The 20,729-nt window shown below is 49.5% G+C and overlaps 1 protein-coding gene across 1 annotated transcript; it reads left to right on the top strand.

Moving 5' to 3' along the window:
• The first annotated feature begins 878 nt into the window (after nucleotides 1-878).
• LOC132577613 (C-type lectin domain family 4 member F-like) lies at nucleotides 879-19,337 on the top strand. Its single transcript, XM_060247402.1, has 6 exons — nucleotides 879-924; nucleotides 983-1,087; nucleotides 3,091-3,177; nucleotides 10,836-11,005; nucleotides 18,226-18,323; nucleotides 19,135-19,337. Exons 1-6 carry the CDS (start codon nucleotides 879-881, stop codon nucleotides 19,289-19,291), a joined length of 663 nt encoding a protein of 220 aa, XP_060103385.1. The 3' UTR covers nucleotides 19,292-19,337.
• Nucleotides 19,338-20,729: the final 1,392 nt, after the last annotated feature.

Raw genomic sequence — 20,729 nt, 5'->3', positions numbered from 1 at the left:
TGATATAGTATAGCTCAATTTTGCCTGATCTCGGAAGCTAAGCAGAGTCAGTGCTTAGAAGGGAGATGACCAAGGAAGACTCTGCAGAGGAATGCAAAGGCCAACCACCTCTGCTTAATCACTTGCCCTGAAAACCCCTTGCTGGGGTCACCATCAGTCCACTGTGACTTGATGGCTCTTTACAAACACACGCACATTTATTGCTCAGTTTGTAGTCATGCGTTAAAATATTCTCAGACTCTTTTAAGTTGTTTCTTTACAACCTTTATATGCTGTCTTTCTTCCCAGTGTGGGCCATCAGGGTGGCTAACAGTTAAAATAAAACAGTATAAAAAACAAGTCATTAAACAGTTAATAAAAACAACTAAACCCTAATCAATATCCACAGCTAAAGCACTTTAAACAGTAATTAAAACATAGGGCAGGAAGGAGGACTAATTGAGGAAACAACCAGATGAAACGAAAAGTCTTCGCCCATTGGTGGAAGACAGACAGAGGAATATCCCTGGGGAGAGAATTCCAGAGTTTTGGTGCCACGGCTGAGAAGGGCATTTCCCAGGTTGCCAACCGCCTACTCTCAGAATATGGGGGGGGGGGGGGGTTAATCTGAAGCATCTCAGAAGACGGCCTTAGCTTAGTTTTGCAAAGGCTCAGAAAGTCCTTCAGGTGTGCTGATCCCAGGCCATGCAGAGCTTGATGGGTCAACACCACCAGCCCCTTGATTTGCTCCTGGAAGCAGATTGGGAGCCAGTGCAGATGGAACAAGACTGGAGCATCATCCTCCCTATGTGGGCCAGGGATGAACAATAACAAGGTGTTTGGATCCTTTTCGGTCTGGTTTCTGGCCTGGCTATGGGACTGGAATGGCCTTGGTCACCATGGTGAATGACCTGCACTGGGAAATGGGCTCTGAATGTGTGGGTGGTAGGCAGAAGTGTGTTTCTGAAGGTTTAATATTGGGCACCTGTCTAAATAACTTTAGATCTTGGCCAGGACCAGAGACAGTATCAGCTTAAAGGCACATTTCAAGATCTGAAGGTCTTTTTGGCAAGAGAACTTGTTCATTCACAGTTTGAATACAGCCCAGGTAAGCAAATGGCAAGTTTGGTAGTCAGTTGGGGGACAGATCCTAGGTTTTGCAAAAGGGAAATAGAGTCCCACAGCCACAGTAGATAAGTCTGAGAGGTGATACCTCAAATGTCCTGGAAGCTCCTGCATGAAGTTTCTGCACTCTCTGCAGTGTCCAGCACAAGGACCGCAATTTTGCATCTCTTCATCCTAGCCAGTAAGCTACTCTTGCTGCCTTTCCTCAACCTAGTTAACAAAAGCTGTCTCATTAAGTCTTTTGAGTCTTCTTTGGAGATCAGCTCAAATGTTCTGGTCTCTCTGCCTTGGCTCCTGATAGTTGGTTGATGCACATCAGGATCTCTTTGGGAGGCCCACCTTCCACTTCCTTCCCATCACATGTCGAACAGGACCAGCAGAGGCAAGATCTGTTGTGCTCCCTGGACATCAAGAGAGAGGCAGTGCAGAATCCACCCCTATCTTTCTTTAAATAAGGTTGGCCCTACCCACTAACCAGTCAAAGAAATGGCAGTACATTGAGATCAGGTGGGTGTGGCCTAATATCCAAAGGAGTTCCTGTTACAAAAATAGCCCTGATTATCTCTTCATCCTGACCAGGAAGCCACTCTTGCTGCCTTTACTCAACCTAGTTAACAAAAACTGTCTCATTAAGTCTTTTGAGTCTCCTTTGGAGATCAGCTCAAATGTTCTGGTCTCTCTGCCTTGGCTCCTGACCAGTCAAATGGCAGTATGTTGAGATGTGAGCCCATGACTAGGCTCAATCCCCCTCCCTGAGACCTCAGAGATGGAATAGCTACCTGGTCCGTGGCCATCAGAGGGAAGGAAGAGCACCAGGGAATGGGCCACCTGCCTAAGGCAGGCAAGAGAATCTGCAGGACCCAGCCAGCAGATTGAAGAGAGAGGTCTGTGGCTCTTTGGCAGAGCATCTGCTTGGCATGGAGAAAGTACTAGGCTCAGTCTCCCAGCATCTGCAGCTATATGACCAAGCAGTAGGTGATGTGAAAGACCTCTGCATAACATCCTGGAGAGCTGTTGCCAGTCTGAAAAGACAATACTGACTCTGGTGGACCAATGGTCTGATTCAGTATCCGGCAGCTTCATGTGCAACACCTGGACTAGGGAAACAGAAGAGGTATGGCCAGGCTCAGCTGTAGGGGCTATTAGGAGAATGGGGAGGGGTGGATGACTGGCTTCTCAAGGTGGGCGTGAGACCCAAGAAGGAATTAAAAGGCAGGTTTCACCAGCAGGTCAGCAAAGAAGGAAGCAGCACAATGTTGGAGAGGTAAGCAGAGTGCTGTTCCAAGGGAGGAAAGGTGAGACCTGTGATGCTCACCTGACATTCTGCCTTCCCCAGTTCTGAGTGTAAATTTAAAAAAAAACGCTAAGAGACACCATACATTTTAAACAAGGCAGTGTAATGTAGAGGTCAGTGGTGTTCTGACAAAGCTTGCACATAGAACTTCAAATAGAAAAGAGCATGTAGCAAAAACACATTAACAGAAGACAGTTCAAAAGCAGTTTTTCCAATCACAAAGGAGTGACAATATTCCAGTATTTAGTTCATGGAACTAAAAGAAGCCCTTCCAATGACGTCTGTTCTAGATATCAAGACGTTTTATCTGTCTTTCTTCAGTTTGGAGGCTTATTTAGCACTGGAACCCAATCTTTACAATACATTTACAGGAGACCAACAAGGTTCAGAACATGTCTGTAAGATTTCCAGGTTCTCCAGGTTCCCCAGTTCTGAGGCCTAAGGAGCTCCAAGACCGAGGCTGAGAGGACAAGGTGGAAGGGAAGGAAGAGAAGTGCCCCAATCCTGAGGGGATCAACAAGTACAAAGGAGGATCTTAAACTGAAAACAAAAGGAGGAGGGGGGAGAGATGAAAGGAATGAGATATGGTCACAGGGCTGATGGAATGTATCCATTGGGCTCCAGAATGGAGATAAAGGGATAGAAAAGTTTAGAAACAGCCTTTTTCTGTTGGTCTCTCTGTCTAAATCTAGCCAAGACGATTGCTGATGAAGTAGTGGACGTGGGGACCAAACTAGATTATATCATCGAGCAATACTTTGAGAAGAGAGAGACGTACAGTAAGTATCTCCTTGACAATTATGTCCATGGTTAGAATTTCCAGATGGCAACTCCAAGCATCAATAAGGGCATATCGTTGAGAAACAGCTAAACCAGGGGTGTCGAACTCATTTATTATGAGGGCTGGATCTGACATAAATGAGACTTGGCCAGGCCATGTCCAGCTGGGCCATGTGTGTACCTATTTAAGATTAGGTAGCAGAGATGTAAGCTTTTTAAAGGACACAGACAAAACACGACTAAATGTCTTAAAAAAAAACAACCCTTAAAGCATGCTTAAAACATTAGCACTTGTTGGTCTTACTTTGGGGAGGGCTCTCATCCTTTACAACCTGGAGTGTTGCTAGTAGGAGCAGGCAAGAGACTTGCTTGCAACTAATGGCAATGTTGCAGAAGGCAGAGGGAAGGATAGAAGCAGTGGGTGTGGAGCTCCTGTCCCTCACCCAATTCTGATCAGGACAAGTTAGCTTGTCTGAAGCTGAGGCCTCTTCCAAGTTCTAGGACACTTCATTCCATGGCTGACGTCATCAGGAACGATCCCATCCCCAATACCTTATAAACCTCCAAGTTGGCCTCCTCCTCTTTCTCCTGGAGCCGGCCAATTGGTGGCAGTGCTAGAAGAGCTGCTATGGTAGGTGTAATGTACTGAGTGACGAGACGTGTTGAAGGCAACATACTTTATTCGGAGGTACATTACAAGAGAGAGAACACGCGGCTGGGTCCCGCTTATATACATTCCCTGGAACAACCCTCAGTCAGGCCAGGTCCAATCCTGGCCAGTTAAACTTCCTGCCACAGATCTTGATGGGTGGAGCGTCTTAGCGAGCTACATCTGGGGACCAGTGGATTTCCACTGGGCACCTCTGTAGCATTCGCCGCGCGGTACATAGACTATGGTTTCAAGACATAACACTCCTCCCCCCCTAGTTCAGGACACATAGTCTTTCAAGTATGCTGGGGCCTTGCGTTCCCTGGTCGACCTTCTTGGGGTTATTTGGGGAGTAGGAGTGGCCACCGTGGCTGCTGGGGCCACGGCGGACGGGGCGGCGGTTTCCCCATGTGGGGAAATGCCGGCATAGGGCTGTCTGCCCCCAGTTGCTCTTCTGGAGTCCGTACTCCTGGGGGGTTGTTCCGTGCTGCTCTTCCGCCCGTGCGGTTGGCCTGGGCAGGGTAGCTCTCAGTGTGGGTGCTGCTGTTGGTTCTTCCCCGCCCCTTACTGCTGCCGGCTCTTCCGGCAAGGTGCGGTGGCGCATCTGATCTATATGCTTCCGCAGGATTTGGCCCCCCTCCATTGAGACGTCATAATGGCGGGACCCGGTCACGCGCAGCACCCGGCCCGCTACCCACTCGGGGCCGCTTGTGTAGTTCCTCGCGTACACTGGATCCCCTGGAAAGAACCCCCTAGCGGCCTCCCTGATTTCGGGGGAACTGCTGAGGTCGGTGGCCTGGTCAGGATGCAACCGGTCAAGCCTTGTGATCAGCTTCCTCCCCATTAACAATTCGGCCGGGCTCACCCCGGTGACTGGGTTGGGGGTGATTCTGTTATCAAATAAGAAAGCGGCCAGGCGGTGGTCCCAGACCCTTTGTACAATGCGTCCCAGGGCCTCTTTTGTGGTGCACACCATCTGCTACGCTTGGCCGTTGGTGGCCGGATGGAAGGGGGCGGACCGTATGTGTTTTCTTAGGTATCTCTGCAAGAACTCCCGGGAAGTGAAAGCAGTCCCATTATCCATGACGAGGGTGTCGGGGATCCCGTGCGTGCAGAAGACCCTGTGCAACACCCGGACTGCCATGGAGATTGAAGCTACTGGAATAACTTCCAACCACTTGGTGTATGCGTCCACCAGAATGAAGAAGGTTTGGCCCTGATATGGCCCCACAAAGTCTAGGTGTAACCTGGACCATGGCCTCCTATGGGGTTCCCAGCAGTGTACAGGGGCACTTGGTGGCTCGGGCCGGGACTCCTGGCAGGGCTGGCACCTTCGAACCCACCCTTCGATCTCTTTGTCCATCCCCAGCCACCATACATAGCTGTGCGCTAGGGCCTTCATCCGTACAATCCCTGGATGTGTTTCGTGTAGGGCCTCCAGCACTTGTTTCCGCAATGGGGGAGGGGGGGGAACCACCACCCTGCTTCCCCAGAGAAGGCACCCCTTGTGAGTGGACAGTTCTTCCCTGCGGGCTGTGAATGCCTTGAATTAAGTAGCCTGTTTTCCCTCAGGCCATCCCCTTCCCACCCAGTCGAGAACTCTGGCGAGTATCCTGTCCCGCCCCGTGGCCTTCGCTACCTCTGCAGTGTGGAGGGGTCTTTCCGGTAGCATCCGCGTGCCCCATGGCTTTGCCCTGACGGTGGACCAGGGCATATGTATAGGAATTGAGGAACTGATTCCACGGCAGGACACGCTGCGACAAAATCTGTGGCATCTGGTGGTCTAGGGCGAGGAGTCCCAGGAGCGGCTTATGATCCGTAGCGATCGTAAAATGCCTACCATACAGGTAATCGTTAAATTTATGCACCCCCGCCACGATTGCCAATGCCTCCTTATCTATCTGGGCATAGTTGCGCTCCGTGGGGGTCAACGTCCTAGAATAATAGGCTACGGGGACCTCCCTCCCGTTCGGGAGTTGGTGACCCAGGATGGCGCCCACCCCATACAGAGACTCATCGCAAGCCAAGATCACCGGCAGGGCTTCATCAAAATGGTGGAGCACGTTATTAGATACGAGGAGCTCCTTGACTGCCTGAAAAGCGGCAGCCTGCTTCTTTCCCCACACCCAGGGGGCATTTTTGTCTAGAAGTCTATGGAGGGGTTCTGCGATGGGGCAAAAATTAATGATAGAAATTTAATAACCCCAAGAAGCTTTGTAGCTCCGCCTTGCACGTGGGGGCCGGGGCCTCCACAATGGCCTTGGTCTTGTCGGCCATAGGGTGGATTCCTGTGGTGTCAACTGCAAAGCCCAAGAACTCCACCCTCGGCACCCCAAGGAAACATTTTTCCCGCTTGACTGTAAGCCCCGCCGCCTGGAATCGGCGGAGTACCTCTCGCAGGCAGTTGCTGAACTCCTCAGCGTCCGGGGCAGCGATCAAAACGTCGTCGAAAAACGGTTGCACCCCGGGGATCCCTTTGAGGAGAGAATCCATTAGGCTCTGAAAGACCCCCGGAGCCACACTCACCCCAGATTGCAACCGCCGCACCCTAAAAGCTCCCCTGTGGGTCACAATGGTCTGGGCTTCTGCTGTCTCGGTGTCCACGGGAAGCTACTGGTACGCCTGGGCCAAGTCCAGCTTCCCGAATATTTTAGAACCTACTAGTGCTGCCAAAACATGACTGACTATGGGGACGGGGTAGGGGTTGTCTTGTAGTGCCTTGTTTATGGTGCACTTGTAATCGGCGCATATGCACACCTCCCCATTCGGCTTCACCGGGGTTACTATAGGCGTTTCCCATGCAGCGTGGGAAACCGGTTCTAGCACTCCCTGGGTGGTGAGACAGTCCAGTTCCGCTTCTATTTTGGGCTTGAGAGCAAACGGAACTCGCCTAGCCTTCAGCCTTATCGGTCGCATGTGGGGGTCAAGGGGTAAGGATATGGGAGGGCCTTTGTAGCACCCTAGGGCCCCATCAAACACCTCTGGGAATTCCCGGCACATGTGCTCGAACACCTGCGTCCCCAGCTGCTGCACCCCCATGATCTGAATTCCCAGCGGTCGAAACCAGGCCAGGCCCAGCAATGTGGTAAGCTGGCGTTTGACCACAAGTATATCAAGTTTCCCCCTAAAGCTCTTAAACTCCACCCTCACTGTGGCACATCCCAAAATCTGAACGGGGTTCTTTTGGAAGTCCCGTAGTATGAAACCAGCCGGTCGCAGCCTGGGCCGGCCACGTGGGCAAAGTTTTCTTAGAGACTCCTCCGAAATTATGGAGATGGAGGAGCCCGAGTCCAGTTCCATCTGGCAGGGGCTGCCCTCGATCCGGATCGATACCTTGACCTTGTCAGGGGTATTGCTGGGCAAGTTCATTACCTGTAGGCTAGTCGATGCGGTCGAGTAGTCCTCGGTCGAGTCCTGGTTGGTGGACTGGCATCTGCGGGCGGCCTTGGCCCGGCAAGCCCGCACGATGTGGCCCATTTTCCCACAGTTCCTGCAGTCCATGTTGCGGTAGGGGCAGTCCCGACGCTCGTGTGGGTCCCCGCAGCTGGCGCACTTGGTGGTGGCCGGTCTCTCGGTCGCTCTTGGCCCCGTGCCTGGTTGGCGACATAGCTGGTGTGTCTCCTCATCCTCTGGGTTGCTCTGCGCCGTCTCCTCTTGGTGGATGGCTTCTGCCCGCGGGTTGTGGAAAGCTTTCGTGGCTCTCTCAAATGCAGCGGCCTCGCTGAAGGCGCTTTGGAGGGTGAGCTCTTCCCCTGCGAAGAGCTTTTGTTGTAGTCGTTCGTCCCTGAGGCCCCAGGCGAATCGGTCCCTCAGGGCTTCCTCTAGCTTGTTGAAGCTGCAGTTTCCCGCAATTTGGCATAGAGCGGCCAGGTATTCGGCGGCCGACTCTCCCGCCTCTTGGACCCTCTTGTGGAAGAGGAATCGGCGGGCGACTATCTCCTCGTACGTCTTCTCCATGATTCTCGCGGAGATTCTTGGCGATCTCGAATGTGGCCTCCCCGCAGACGCTCAGGAGCACGTCCCTCTTTCAGCTGTTGTCCGTGATCATGTTCGCTCGAAGGTAGCAATCGACCCGCTCCGTGTAGGTCTCCCACCTCTCTGGTTTAGCGGGGTTGAACTCTTCGAGATGACCCATCGTTCCGCCCGGGTTAGCCATGGTGACTGTGGCGGCGGGTGCTTCTTTCTCCCTAGACGGTGTGCCTTCCTCATCTCCGGCCAGGTCCGCGAAGTCCCTCTTCGGGAGTTACCTGGCTAGAATCCCATCCTCGTCGCCACTGTAATGTACTGAGTGACGAGACGTGTTGAAGGCAACATACTTTATTCGGAGGTACATTACAAGAGAGAGAACACGCAGCCAGGTCCTGCTTATATACATTCCCCGGAACAACCCTCAGTCAGGCCAGGTCCAATCCTGGCCAGTTAAACTTCCCGCCACAGATCTTGATGGGTGGAGTGTCTTAGCGAGCTACATCCAGGGACCAGTGGGTTTCCACTGGGCACCTCTGTAGTGTTCGCCGCACGGTACGTAGACTATGGTTTCAAGACATAACAGTAGGACTGATCAGGAGCCTGAATACAGCAGAGTTTGAATCCTTGAGAAATGTTTTCCACAGGCAGTGTTCCCTTTAAGCTGAGTTAGTGTAAGCCAGCTCACAGTTTTTTAGCCTCTGACTCATATATTTGACTTAGCTCATGAAAAATGGCCCCAGAGCAAACTAATTTGTGCAGTAGCTCACAGCTTTAATGCAGGTAGCTCACAAAGTAGAATATTTACTAACAAGACTCCACAGCTTGAAGGGAGTATTGGCCACAGGGCTTCTTCAGTGTCTAATGAAGCAGGCATGGCTGTCCCAATGTTGCAACAGAATTACTGACTTCCAAGAATGGTTTATGGTTTTCCATCACTTAGTCCGTCAAGGCAGCTTTTGATATCTGGATGGCAACTTCTGGGTAGAATTGTCTTGAGAGGGCACTTGATGATATTGGATGATGATGATATTGGATTTATATCCCACCCTATACTTTTAATCTCAGAGAGAGCAGACACAATCTCCTTTACCTTCCCCCCCCCCCACACACACACACACAACAGACACCCTGTGAGTTAGATGGGGCTGAGAGAGCTCTTTGGTGTAGTGGTTAGTGGATAGCCATAGCTATTTCAAGAGTTGTCCTTGAAAGGGCAGCTGCTGTGAGAGCCCTCTCAGCCCCACCCACTTCACAGGGTGTCTGTTGTGGGGGGAGAAGGTACAGGAGCCGCTCTGAGTCTCTGATTCAGAGAGAAGGGCGGGGTATAAATCTGAAGTCTTCTTCTGACAGCAGCTGCCCTTTCAAGGACAACTCCTAGGAGAGCTATGGCTAACCCAAGGCCATTCTACAGCTGCAAGTGGAGGAGTGGAGAATCAAACCTGGTTTGATTTTTGCCATTGCCTCCTGCCTCTGTGTAGGGACCCTTGACTTCCTTGCTGGTTTCCTATCCAAGGACTAACCAGGGCTGGCCCTGCTTATCTTCTGACATCAGTGAGGCCAAGGCATAAAGAAAATGTATAGTCAAACTGTAGTTGAATCATGGTGAATCCAAAGCAAGGGAGGATCAGAGGTGATTTGTCATCACCTTCCTCTGCCTGGTGACCCTAGACTTCTTTGGGGGTCTCCCATCCATATATGAACCAGGGCTGATCCTGATAGCTTCTGAGAAGTGATGAGAACAGGCTAGCTTGGGCCACCCACAGGGCTTTCCCTCTCTTATGGAGTGGTTATTCAGGCCATCTTGCTGGCTGCTGCTTGAGATACCATGATGGTGGATGTGGGATGACAAAAACTGAGGGACCCTGAGGAAGAACTCATTCTGTCCAAGGACACTGGTGGGGGCACCATTCACAAAGAAGAGTCATAACGGAAGCCTGGCTGATGTGGGCCCCCCTCCTTCACCATCTATGGAGATCCCACAGAAGTTCTGAAGCCGTTCCCCACATAACTGAAGGAAAGGATCTCCCCTCCCACAAGAACTCTTGATATCCTGAGGCTCTTCTTCAAACCAGAGGATTCTGAGTCAGGGTCCTTGGTTATGACATTCCGCCACTTCAAAGATTGTGGCTAGTCAGTCTTCAAAAATGATCTACCCATTCTGTCTTCCCAGTGGAAATGTTTTGAGATCTTTATTACCTTCAGATTCTGTCCTTCCTCTGTGGAGCTCAGGGTGACACGAGTAACATAGTGTCAGAATAGTAGAATGGAGACTCAGGTTTGAATCCCCATTCATATCATGGAAGCTCACTGAGTGACCTTGGGCCACTCAGTTTAACCTAACTCATGGGTTGTTGTGAGAATAAAATGGAAGAGAGGAGAACGATGGAAGTCATTGGGGAGCAGGGCCAGCACATAGGAGTAGGCCAGGTAGGTGGCTACCTAGAGCGCCACCTGGCTACAGGGGTTGGGGCAGGTACCCCCTCCCTGCTTGCACCATCACTGCCCAGACCTGGGGGGGGGGGCAGCGTGCAGCGTGTTTGTTTGCTTCAGAGGCATTTGGAGCAGTTCCAAACGCCTCTGAGCCAAGCCAATGCGCTGCGTGCCCTGCCCAGCCTCTTCCGAGTCCGGAGGGGGCTGAGCAGGGCACATGATGCAGCACATTTGCTTTGGCTCAGAGGTGGTGTTTGGAGCAGCTCTGAATGCCTCCAAGGTGAGCAAATGCTCCATACTGTGTGCCCCCACCCAGTCGTCCTGGGTTTGCAGCCCTCTCAGGTCTGCAGCCCTCCTAAGCTGAGCGGGGGCTGCGAGGCAGCGCGTGCTCCTTGCCTGGGGTGCTGGAAGCCCCTGCACTGGTGCTGTTGGGGAGAAAGGTGGAGTATAAATGAATTAAATAAATGTGTATGGCGTTATCCGTTTGATCCTCAGAACAACTCTTTGAGGTAGTCTGGCTGAGAGAACGTCTCCTTCTTCCAAGCCACCTATGCCCAGCAGAGGATGTCATTACTGATAATTTCTCTCTCTGCACTTATATCTTCTTAGAACGTTTGATATATAACAAGACAACTGCACGAAGTTCTTCTGATCCCTGGCAGTTCCATGGAAGGAGCCTCTATTATTTTTCCAAAGAAGAAAAAAGCTGGTATGAAGCAGAGAACTTCTGCATTGCCAGAGGGGCACACTTGGCCTCTATCCTTGACAATGAAGAACAGGTGGAGTCTTTTTCTTGTTTCCTCCCTGATAGTTTTGATCAACCCCCAACACGTTCTGTCATATGTTGCTAGCACCTTCCTCTGTTCTTTTACTCTCTAGTACAAATATTTTCATAACTATAATTCAACTGGGAATTTTGATAAGACTAGTCAAGTGTTTAAAGCACATCACAGTCAGGGCTTTTTTTGAGCAGGAACTCATAGGAACGCAGTTCCAGCTGGTTTGATGTCAGGGGGTGTGGCCTAATATGCAAATGAGTCCCTGCTGGGCTTTTTCTACAAAAAGCCCTGTGTGAAACAGTGGTAACATCAGGGGGTGTGGTCTAATATGCAAATAAGTCCCTGCTGGGCATTTCCTACAAAAAAACCCCCTGATCACAGTGATTACCTTCCCTTCAACAGCCCTGTTAGGAAGGCCAGTATCATTATTATTTGCCACTTGCAGGCTATCGTATGTAGAGTTACTCAGGTCTAAGCCCACTGAAATAATTGGAATACTGGAGTAACTTCATCTAGGAATAACTCCATGTAGGGTTGCATTGACGGTGAGCTAACTTGACGCCAGCAATTTCCCAGCTCGTTTTCTTGGGTGTTATGGTTATTTACAATCTCACTTGATGCAGCTGTGGAACTGAAAAAATCCCATTATAAGTCCACCTAAAAGCAAATGTCACACACACATGTACAGATGTGGCATTGCATGCAGGGCTGGCCCTAGACTATTTGGAACCCTAGGCAAAACTAACTTCTGGTGTCCCCCCCCCCCCCACAATTTTCAAAAACATTTTAATTGTGGGAAAAATGAAAAGCACAAAACTTGAACTTGCTCCCTGACCTGGATAGCCAAGGCAAGCCTGATCTTGTCAGATCTTGGAAGCTGAGCAGGGCCAACTCTGGCAAGTACCTGGATGGGAGACCTCCCTGAAATAACAAAGTTGGGAGGGCAGGCTCTATTCAGCCACCTCTCTGAATATCCTCCAGGCCCATGTAGAGGCAGGCAGGGGTCATGGGCAATGTTCCCTCTAAGCTTTATGTGCAAAATTCTTAGTTTGTGAGCCAAGTCATAATAGCTGTGAGCAAGCATGTATTTTGATTTTTTTAAAAAAATTCACTTTACAAACATCCAAAACATAAAATATAAACATAAACATAACCGTAACCTTGTAAGAATCTCAGAACGAGCATCAGGCAAGAATAAAAGCAGCCTTGAGCTGCTGGCACAACCTCTCTTTTATTTCATGAATTTTTTCTTGAAAGTGAAATATTCTGGCAAGCGATATTCCCTAGCTACCACAGTTGATACCACTCGCAAGATGGAGAGCACGTTAAAAACCATCTAGGGTACACACACCCTCTCTCATCACAAGCATAAATCAAACCACTAATCCACTGCCTGGCTTAAAATCTGGGTAGCTAAGAATGAGAAAGGCCCCCCCCCCACAACACACACACCATTGAATCCTTAGATCTCGATAACTCTGTGGGTCTCTGAGGTGCTACTGGATTTGAATCTAGCTCTTCCACTGCAGACTAACACAAAAACCCACTGAAAGTCATGTTTGTTGGTCTTAAAGGTGCCACTGGACTCAGCCTTTGTTCCCTTGCTTAATGCTGATATTGTAAATTAAAACACACAAAGATATGACAAGCACTTTTAAGGGCAGATCCAGGTGGGTAGAAATGATTTCTTTCATTCTGAGTAACTGTAGAGAAAACATAGCATGCCCCAGCCAAGTATCAGCATGCATCTAAATTCACACCACGACGCATATTGCTAAGTAAATGAAAATAATCCAGCAAGGATTAAACTATAAACATGTCCCTCCTCACATCCTAGTAATATGAAAGGATGGCTTAGACATGAAAAGACTGGGCCCTAATAAAGGACCAATACAATGGAGGATGGAATGTTAATCCTAACTGGCTGGGAAGCACATTCCACATGTTCTGCTTTGACTTTCTAATTGTTCTGTGCCTGGTTGTAGAATATGCAAAAACAATAAAGAAGGAGACAGTGATGAGAACATTGTGGTTATCAGATTGTCTGAAGCTCCCTAAAGAGAAGTTAGACTGCTTCCAGCCTTTGAGAAATATTCCCTGTTGGAAAATCAGTCTTCCTGACAGAGCAGACATGCCATTCTAAAGTGGCCATGGGGGCATTTGTTTTCAGGCACAGAATTCGCATTGCAGTCTCCTCCAGCACATTTCCAATGTATGGCCGCCCACACAACAGCCCAGTTACTTCTACTTCTATTTCGGACTGCATTCTTAGATACTTCTAGCCAACAGCCTCTTTGATGCAGAAGGTGCCCTGGGATCCTTACAACCAGACAGAGCAACCCACCCTCCCATTTGGGCTGCCAAGCCCCCAGTCTGGGCAGGGGTTCCCTTGCCTGGGAGGTTCCCAACCTCCCCTGATGTCGCCGGCACGATGACATCACCTGGAAGTGATATCATCATGCTGGCAACGTTGTGCAGCAGCCATTCTAGGCATTTCTGGGGAAACTCTATGGTTTTCCCAGACGCTCTAGCCTTTGGGAGGGAAAACTCTATGGTACTCTATGGCCTCTATGGAGGCTGTGAGGAACTTGACAACCCTACCTCCCATCTTTGCAAGAAGAAAATCATTGTCGCCATCTAGTGGTCGCCCCCTCCTTTGTAATCTCCCAAAGTCCCTTGCATCGTTGAGGGCTGCAAGCAATCCACAAAGAACCACGACTCCCCACTCCCGCCACCATACAGCACCTTTCTGTTTTCCAACCAAGCCTGGGAGGAAAACCCCTCCTCCTGCTTCTAGTCCTGCTATCCTAAGTGCCTCCCCTTATTACTTGTTTAGCCCAACAGCAGAGCCCCATCCTCTCACGCATGGTGGGGGGGCAGACACAGGCCAGGTGAAAAGGGTACCGATGCCAACAAAAAGCCTAAGCACCCTTCCCCCCCACAGCTACACAAACACACTACTGTACTTGTGACTAGGGAGCGAGAGCTGCCTGTTGCCCACCATGGCACTACAAGCGGAGGCAGATCCTCTGGTCCAAGGTCCAAAGCACCAGTGCTTGAAGACCGAGGAGTGGAGATGACACTGTCAAGAATGCCTCTTGCCATAATGATATTTCTTATTGCTGTAACCTGTAGTAACCCTGAGGCCCTGTTTATATGCTATCTTTTTGCTGCTCACTGTGTACCATTCATGAAGTAATGTTCCGCCCTGAGCTGGACAAGCCAAGGTCAACTTATCTGGTCAGCGTCTGCACCTGCTTGTCTTGGGAACATTATGCTGGACTATGGGGGTGGGGACTGCCATGTGAAGGGGGATTGGCACTTAAATTTTTAACTTGGAACGGCTGGACCTCAGGTATATTGCCCACCAAAAGCAGTTTTAGCAAGAGCCATCTTGCCTGTCATGCTCTTCGATCAATAAATCTTTTCTTTCAAGATAATGGTGTGTTGGATGTAGGAGACTTGCAGTACTTGACAGGCATTGCCTGGAGCCAGACAGACAACAAGTGCTTTCTTTCCACCCCTGCCACTGTCTGGAGACACTCGGTGACTGTGTGGCCATGCTCCCGAGGTTCATCTCTTACCTGCCTTTTTGTCCTTCCCCATGTCTCTCTTCCCAGGTTGCGAAGCCTGGCTAGGAGAAGCCAGATCCGCTGAAGAGGGGGTGGGGGGAGGAAAATCACTGTTGCAAAGGAGAGCTGAGGAGGTAGCTGCACCAATAGTTGGTGACCATGTGTGCTGCCGGTTCTCTCTGCTTTTGGTGCAGGCACAGCCAACACTGCATAGCTTAGGGGGGAGCCCAGGATGGAAGTGAGCCAGTGGCAGCGTGTTGGATGATGTTGCATGATGTCACTGAGTCATGTGGGGGGCACCTAGGGTTGCCAATCCCCAGGTGGGGGCAGGGGATTCCCTGGTTTGGAGGCCCTCCCCCCGCTTCAGGGTCGTCAGAAAGCGGGGGGAGGGGAGGGAAATGTCTGCTGGGAACTCTATTATTCCCTATGGAAATTTATTCCCATAGAAAATCATGGAGAATTGATCCGCGGGTATCTGGGGCTCTAGGGGGGCTGTTTTTTGGGGTAGAGGCACCAGATTTTCAGTATAGCATCTAGTGCCTCTCCCCAAAATACCCCCAAGTTTCAAAAAGATTGGACCAGGGGGTCCAATTCTATGAGCCCCAAAAGAAGGTGCCCCTATCCTTCATTATTTCCTATGGAAGGAAGGAATTGAAAAGGTGTGCCGTCCCTTTAAATGTGAGGGCCAGAACTCCCTTTGGAGTTCAAATATGCTTGTCACACCCTTGTCCCTGGCTCCACCCCTAATGTCTCCTGGCTCCACCCCCAAAGTCTCCTGGCCCCACCCCCAAAGTCCCCAGATATTTCTTGAATTGGACTTGGCAACCCTAGGGGCACCCAATTTGGCACCCTCAGAAGGCCAGCACCCTAGGCAATCACCTACTTTGCTTAGTGGCCCTGGTCACATGGTCCTTCAACAGGGAATTCCAGAGGACTGGAGTTCTCATCCAAGCACACATCAGCTTCACATAGTGGAAGGATGTCCCAGTCCTCCTTGGTTGGACTTTGATTGGCAGGTGCGCTCAAACTGGGAGAGGCAGTCCTTCAGGAGAACCTGTAGAGGGCAGCACTGTGAGCTATGGGGTCCAGAGGCTGCAGAGATCACCTTTTTCATCCTTTTTACTACCCCCCCCCCCCCCCCCGCTTCCAGGTCCTGAGATTGTGCTTCATGTACTTGGCTTTGCACAAATAACACCTAGTGAAACATTTCAGCCTGTGAAGGTGCTTAACATGGAGTCAGGCCATTAGTTTGGTGGTGTCTTTGAGGAATAGTAGTTGCCTTTTGGAGGGGAAGAAACGGGGAGTTGTATTTCCAAATATCAGCATGCAAAGCAAGCTCTGTAGCACCAAGCAGGAAAGCCAACCCATCTCCAGACTGTAGAGATCAGTTTCCCTGGAGAAAATGGATACTTCGGAGCAGGGATGGCCAAACTGTGGCTTGGGAGTCACATGTGGCTCTTTCACACATCTTGTGTGGCTCTTGAAGCCCCCACCACCCTGTCAGCCAGCTTGGCGAAGGCATCTGTCTCTCTAAATCACTTGTCCATGCCAAGCCAGCTGGTGGCTTGGAGAATGCATTTAAAGTTGCTTTCCCTTCTTCTTATCTCCCCCATCTATTTTCCTTCCTTCCTTCCTTCCTTCCTTCCTTCCTTCCTTCCTTCCTTCCTTCCTTCCTTCCTTCCTTCCTTCCTTCCTTCCTTCCTTCCTTCCTTCCTTCCTTCCTGTCTTGTGGCTCTCAAACATCTGACATTCATGTCTTGCAGCTCTCAAACATCTGGTATTTATTCTATGTGGCTCTTACGTTAAGCAAGTTTGGCCACTCCTGCTTTGGAAGGTGGGCTCTATGGCGTTGTACCCCACTGAAGTCCTTGTCCTCCTCAGGCTCCATCTCCAAATGGCCAGGAGTTTCCCAATTAGGATCTGACAACTCTAACCTCACCCCCCTGCTGTTGGCCAGAGGGGACCAGGCAACCCTAGCACCAAGGTATAGGTTCTCATGAAATGTCAGAAGGATGACAAACGATTTCTAGGGCTGCCAAATGTCAGGTAGTACAAACACAACCCAAAATTTATAGTGACAAATGACCAATATTTGTACAAAATAGCAATACAATAAAGAGAACCAGTCCCTTGAAGAAGAACATCAAAAAGTGTCCGTATCTTAAATCCAAATGGACTTGGTGCCAATTCCAGTTGATGCAAAGGCATTCAATTTTCTCATGTAGAAAGAAGTTGGAATCCCCTGGGCCAGGTCGTCTACTTCTGCCACACCTGTTTCAAGCCTTTAGCAACGAGGGATATTCTACAATATTTATACAATATACACTTGTGCAATACTTTAACAAAATTCATAGAGACCCGAAGTCTCCACAAAATGCTCTCTCAGTTATGGCTCATGCTCCTGAGTAGCTCAAAGTGGCAAAAGAGAGAGTGATGGCACATTTCGGGAAGTAGCTGGAGAATGGATTTCCTGGGATTACAACAGATCTTCAGGCGACAGGGATCTGTTCCCCTAGAGGAAACAGTCACTTCCCCAGGTATTTCCCAACCTGGAGCAAGCCACCCTAGGGGACCTCAGCCTTCCGAAGGTAGGCTGAAGCAGAATAAATAAGAATGCTTCAAGGTAGTGGATTTGTCTACGCTAAAGGAGCCTGTCCTATATTTTACAATAGAGAACGTAACAAGAGAGGGATGGAGAAATTCCATTTTACCTATTTATTTTTGATTCCTTGCTTAGTTTGGTGCTGTGCCAAAAGTATACTTATGAACGTTTTCTTTTTAATAAATACTTATATTTATTAAACTTTTGACGCTGGTAGTGGTTCTCTATTCCACATAGACCTCCACTGTCTTGGTCATGCTAATGTAAAAGGGGCACTGGGAAAAGGCAGGCAGTTGGCAAGTGGCTATGCCTCCAGGGACATGCTGGGCAGCGGGAGACACAAAGGCAAAGCCTCAGGACTTGGAAGGGAAGCTGGGGTCCTGACCCTCCCAGGGTGTAATTCCTATGAAGGCCAGGTGGTGGTGACGAGTTTCCAGAGGGGGATGGAAGCCTCTCCAGGTGAGAGGAAACCTTGGAGGCCAGAGCAGGCCCTTTCTGTCCCACTGCCATATATTGAATCAAACCCTTGGTTGTTGTAGATTTTTTGGGCTGTGTGGCTATGGTCTTGGCATTGTGAGACCTGATGTTTTGCCAGCAACTGTGACTGGCATCCTCAGAGTTGTAACCCAGAAAACTGTTGTTCTCTCTGGTTCAAATTGAGAAGTTGGTAGGCAGGTAATTTATATCTACTCAGGCAGTTGGGGTACGGCTGAGTCATCTTGTGGGAGCTTCCTGGGCTGTGACGTATTAATGGAGAAGCTTACCTGAGGGTCCCTTGGTCCATCAAAGTCAGTACTGTTTATTCAGACTGGCAGCAGCTCTTCTGGGTCTCAGGCAGAGGTCTTTCCCATCATCTACCGCCAGATCTTTTCACTAGAGATACCTGGAATTGAACCTGGGACCTACTGCATTCCAAGCAGATGTTCAACCGCTGAGCCACATTCCCTCTCTTGGGAACGATGTTATCTCTTCACTGCAATGATCACTCTACTTAAGCAGTTAAAATTTCATAGGGCTTTTGTTTATAGTTGTACCTCCTTTTGCAGAATTTCATCACTTTACGACTTCAGCACACTTCCTGGATCGGACTTGAAAATAAGGAAGGCAAATGGAAATGGTCAGATGGCTCCACACTGGTGAAAGAGTGAGTTTGGAAAGGGAGGGTGGATATTATGAAGATTCTGCAAGTCTAAACCTGCAGGGCCTCTGAATCCCAGTGCCAGGAGACAAGAGCAGGGGAAATCCTTGGCCTTTGTGCCCTATTGTTGGCCTTCCAGAGGAATTGGTTGCCCATTGTGTGGGACAGGATGCTGGACTAGATGAACTTTCACTGGTCTAATCTTATAGGATTGCCAGCAGCAGGTTAGAAAATTCCTGCAGATTTTGGAGGCAAATTTGTGGAGATTTGGGAAGAGCAGTTTGGGGAAGGGAAGGAGCTCAGCAAGGATGCCATAGACTTCCCTGTCCAATGCTGGCATTTTGCTTCAGGGGAGCTGATCTCTGTAGTCTGGAGATCAGTTGTCATTCCAGGAGAACTCTAGGCCCTACCTGGAGATTGGCAACTTTACTGATCCAGCAGGGCTCTTCTTATGATTCTGTCTGACTGCACTTCCCAGAAAAAGTAGGAACACCCTTACCTTGGGGCAATGTTTTGGGGCAATAAAAGTGACAGAGAGATCTGTCCTATGGGCCCAATCCGTCAGAAGCTGGGCTTTGTAAAAAAGAGTCAAGGCTAATTGAACTAATTTGCATACTACAATTTCTGCATTGGGGAACTGTAAAAAACTAAGCATAGGCGAGCATGCAAAATTCTGATCTTCCCACCTACAGTTAGCGGTGGTACCTTCCATCCTTGCATCTTGGGTCTTGCCCCTTCTCATTCCCACCACTTTTTACTGCATATGTAGATGTGTTCTCTCTTTCTGTTCTGTGTAACTGAAGCTCTTTCTTCCTAGGTATTGGTCTGAATACAAGCCTAGCAACGCAAGGGTTGTTGGGAAATCCAACCAAGACTGTGTGATGATAGTACCTTCATTTATGTACTATAACTGGAAACAAAACGACTGCGATAAGCTCTACAGATGGGTTTGCAAGGGAACCCAAGATTACTGAAGAACAATAAAGATGACTGAATGAGTTACCTGACTAGTCAGGATGAGTGTATGTGCGTGTGGTTCATTTTACTGTCAAACCCGATGGCAATCCACTTAATCCAAGAACGGAGAGAGACATTCTATTTTCACACAGGTGCACCAATTCTTTATCCCCTTAAAACAAGAAAGATGGGAGGGGAGAGGGTTGCCAGCTCTGGGTTGGGAACTACATGAAGATTTTGGGGGTGGAGAGTGGGGTTTGGGGAGGGGAGGGAGCTGAGCCAGGCCACCCTCAAAAGCAGTCATTTTCTCCAAGGGAACTGATCTCCGTTGTCTGGAGATCAGTTAATCGGCTTTTTTTCAGCAGGAACACACAGGAATGCAGTTCTGGCTGGCTTAGTGTCAGGGGGTGTGGCCTAATATGCAAATAAGTTCCCGCTGGGCTTTTTCTACTAAAAAAGCCCTGGTTGTAATAGCGGGAGATCTCCAGGCTCCACCTGGAGGTTGGAAATCCTAAAGGGAGGACATTTTCAAAAAGCCAACTCCCGCTCCATTTATGGCTACAGCAATTGCCCATTCTGAATCCTTGCATAAGGAATTAGACATGAGTTTTACAGGCATGGAGCAAGCACTGCCTCCCAGCATGGCAAAGGAATCCTGGGCCAGAAGTTGTAAACTGAGGGGAGGGAAGGGATGTTTGACATTTGACAGCAGACAAAATATTATGACTTGTGAATACAATGGACTTGTTGTGGGAATATCGGCTGCACTATGACAGTATACCTGATTTGTCCTAAGGAATGCATGGATGGACCCAAATGAGGGTAGCCTTGCAGGAAGGGGCAAGGAAGAAGTCCCAGGAATGAGCTGCCCTGTAGGAAACATACAGAACCATTAGGGTTGCCAATCCCCAGGTGGGGGCAGGGGATCCCCGGTTTGGAGGCCCTTCCCCTGCTTCAGGATCATCAGAAAGCGGCGGGAGGGGAGGGAAATGTCTGCTGGGAACTCTGTTATTCCCTATGGAGATTTATTCCCATAGAAAATCATGGAGAATTGATCTGCGGGTATCTGGGGCTCTGGGGAGGCTGTTTTATGGGGTAGAGGCACCAAATTTTCAGTATAGCATCTAGTGCCTCTCCCCAAAATACCCCCCAAGTTTCAAAAAGATTGAACCAGGGGGTCCAATTCTATGAGCCCCCAAAGAAGGTGCCCCTACCCTTCATTATTTCCTATGGAAGGAACTGAAAAGGTGTGCCGTCCCTTTCAATGTGAGGGCCAGAACTCCCTTTGGAGTTCAATTATGCTTGTCACAGCCTTGATCTTGGCTCCACCCCGAATGTCCCCTGGCTCCACCCCCAAAGTCTCCTGGCTCCACCCTCAAAGTCCCCAGATATTTCTTAAATTGGACTTGGCAACCCTAAGAACCATAGAGCTGGAAGGGACCTTCAGGCTCATTT

The sequence above is a fragment of the Heteronotia binoei genome, chromosome 9 (assembly GCF_032191835.1).
Source record: "Heteronotia binoei isolate CCM8104 ecotype False Entrance Well chromosome 9, APGP_CSIRO_Hbin_v1, whole genome shotgun sequence".
NCBI lineage: Eukaryota > Metazoa > Chordata > Lepidosauria > Squamata > Gekkonidae > Heteronotia > Heteronotia binoei.
The sequence above is the reverse complement of the archived record's forward strand: the minus strand, read 5'-3'. Positions and strand labels throughout refer to the sequence as shown.

Excerpts from the sequence above, each read along its gene's own strand:
- LOC132577613 (XM_060247402.1), top strand. The coding sequence starts at position 879 with ATGGTGAATGACCTGCACTGGGAAATGGGCTCTGAATGTGTGGGTG. Across the intron at positions 925-982 it reads GGGCTCTGAATGTGTGGGTG|ATCTTGGCCAGGACCAGAGA; the intron begins GTAGGCAGAAGT and ends AAATAACTTTAG. Across the intron at positions 18,324-19,134 it reads GGCTCCACACTGGTGAAAGA|GTATTGGTCTGAATACAAGC; the intron begins GTGAGTTTGGAA and ends CTTTCTTCCTAG.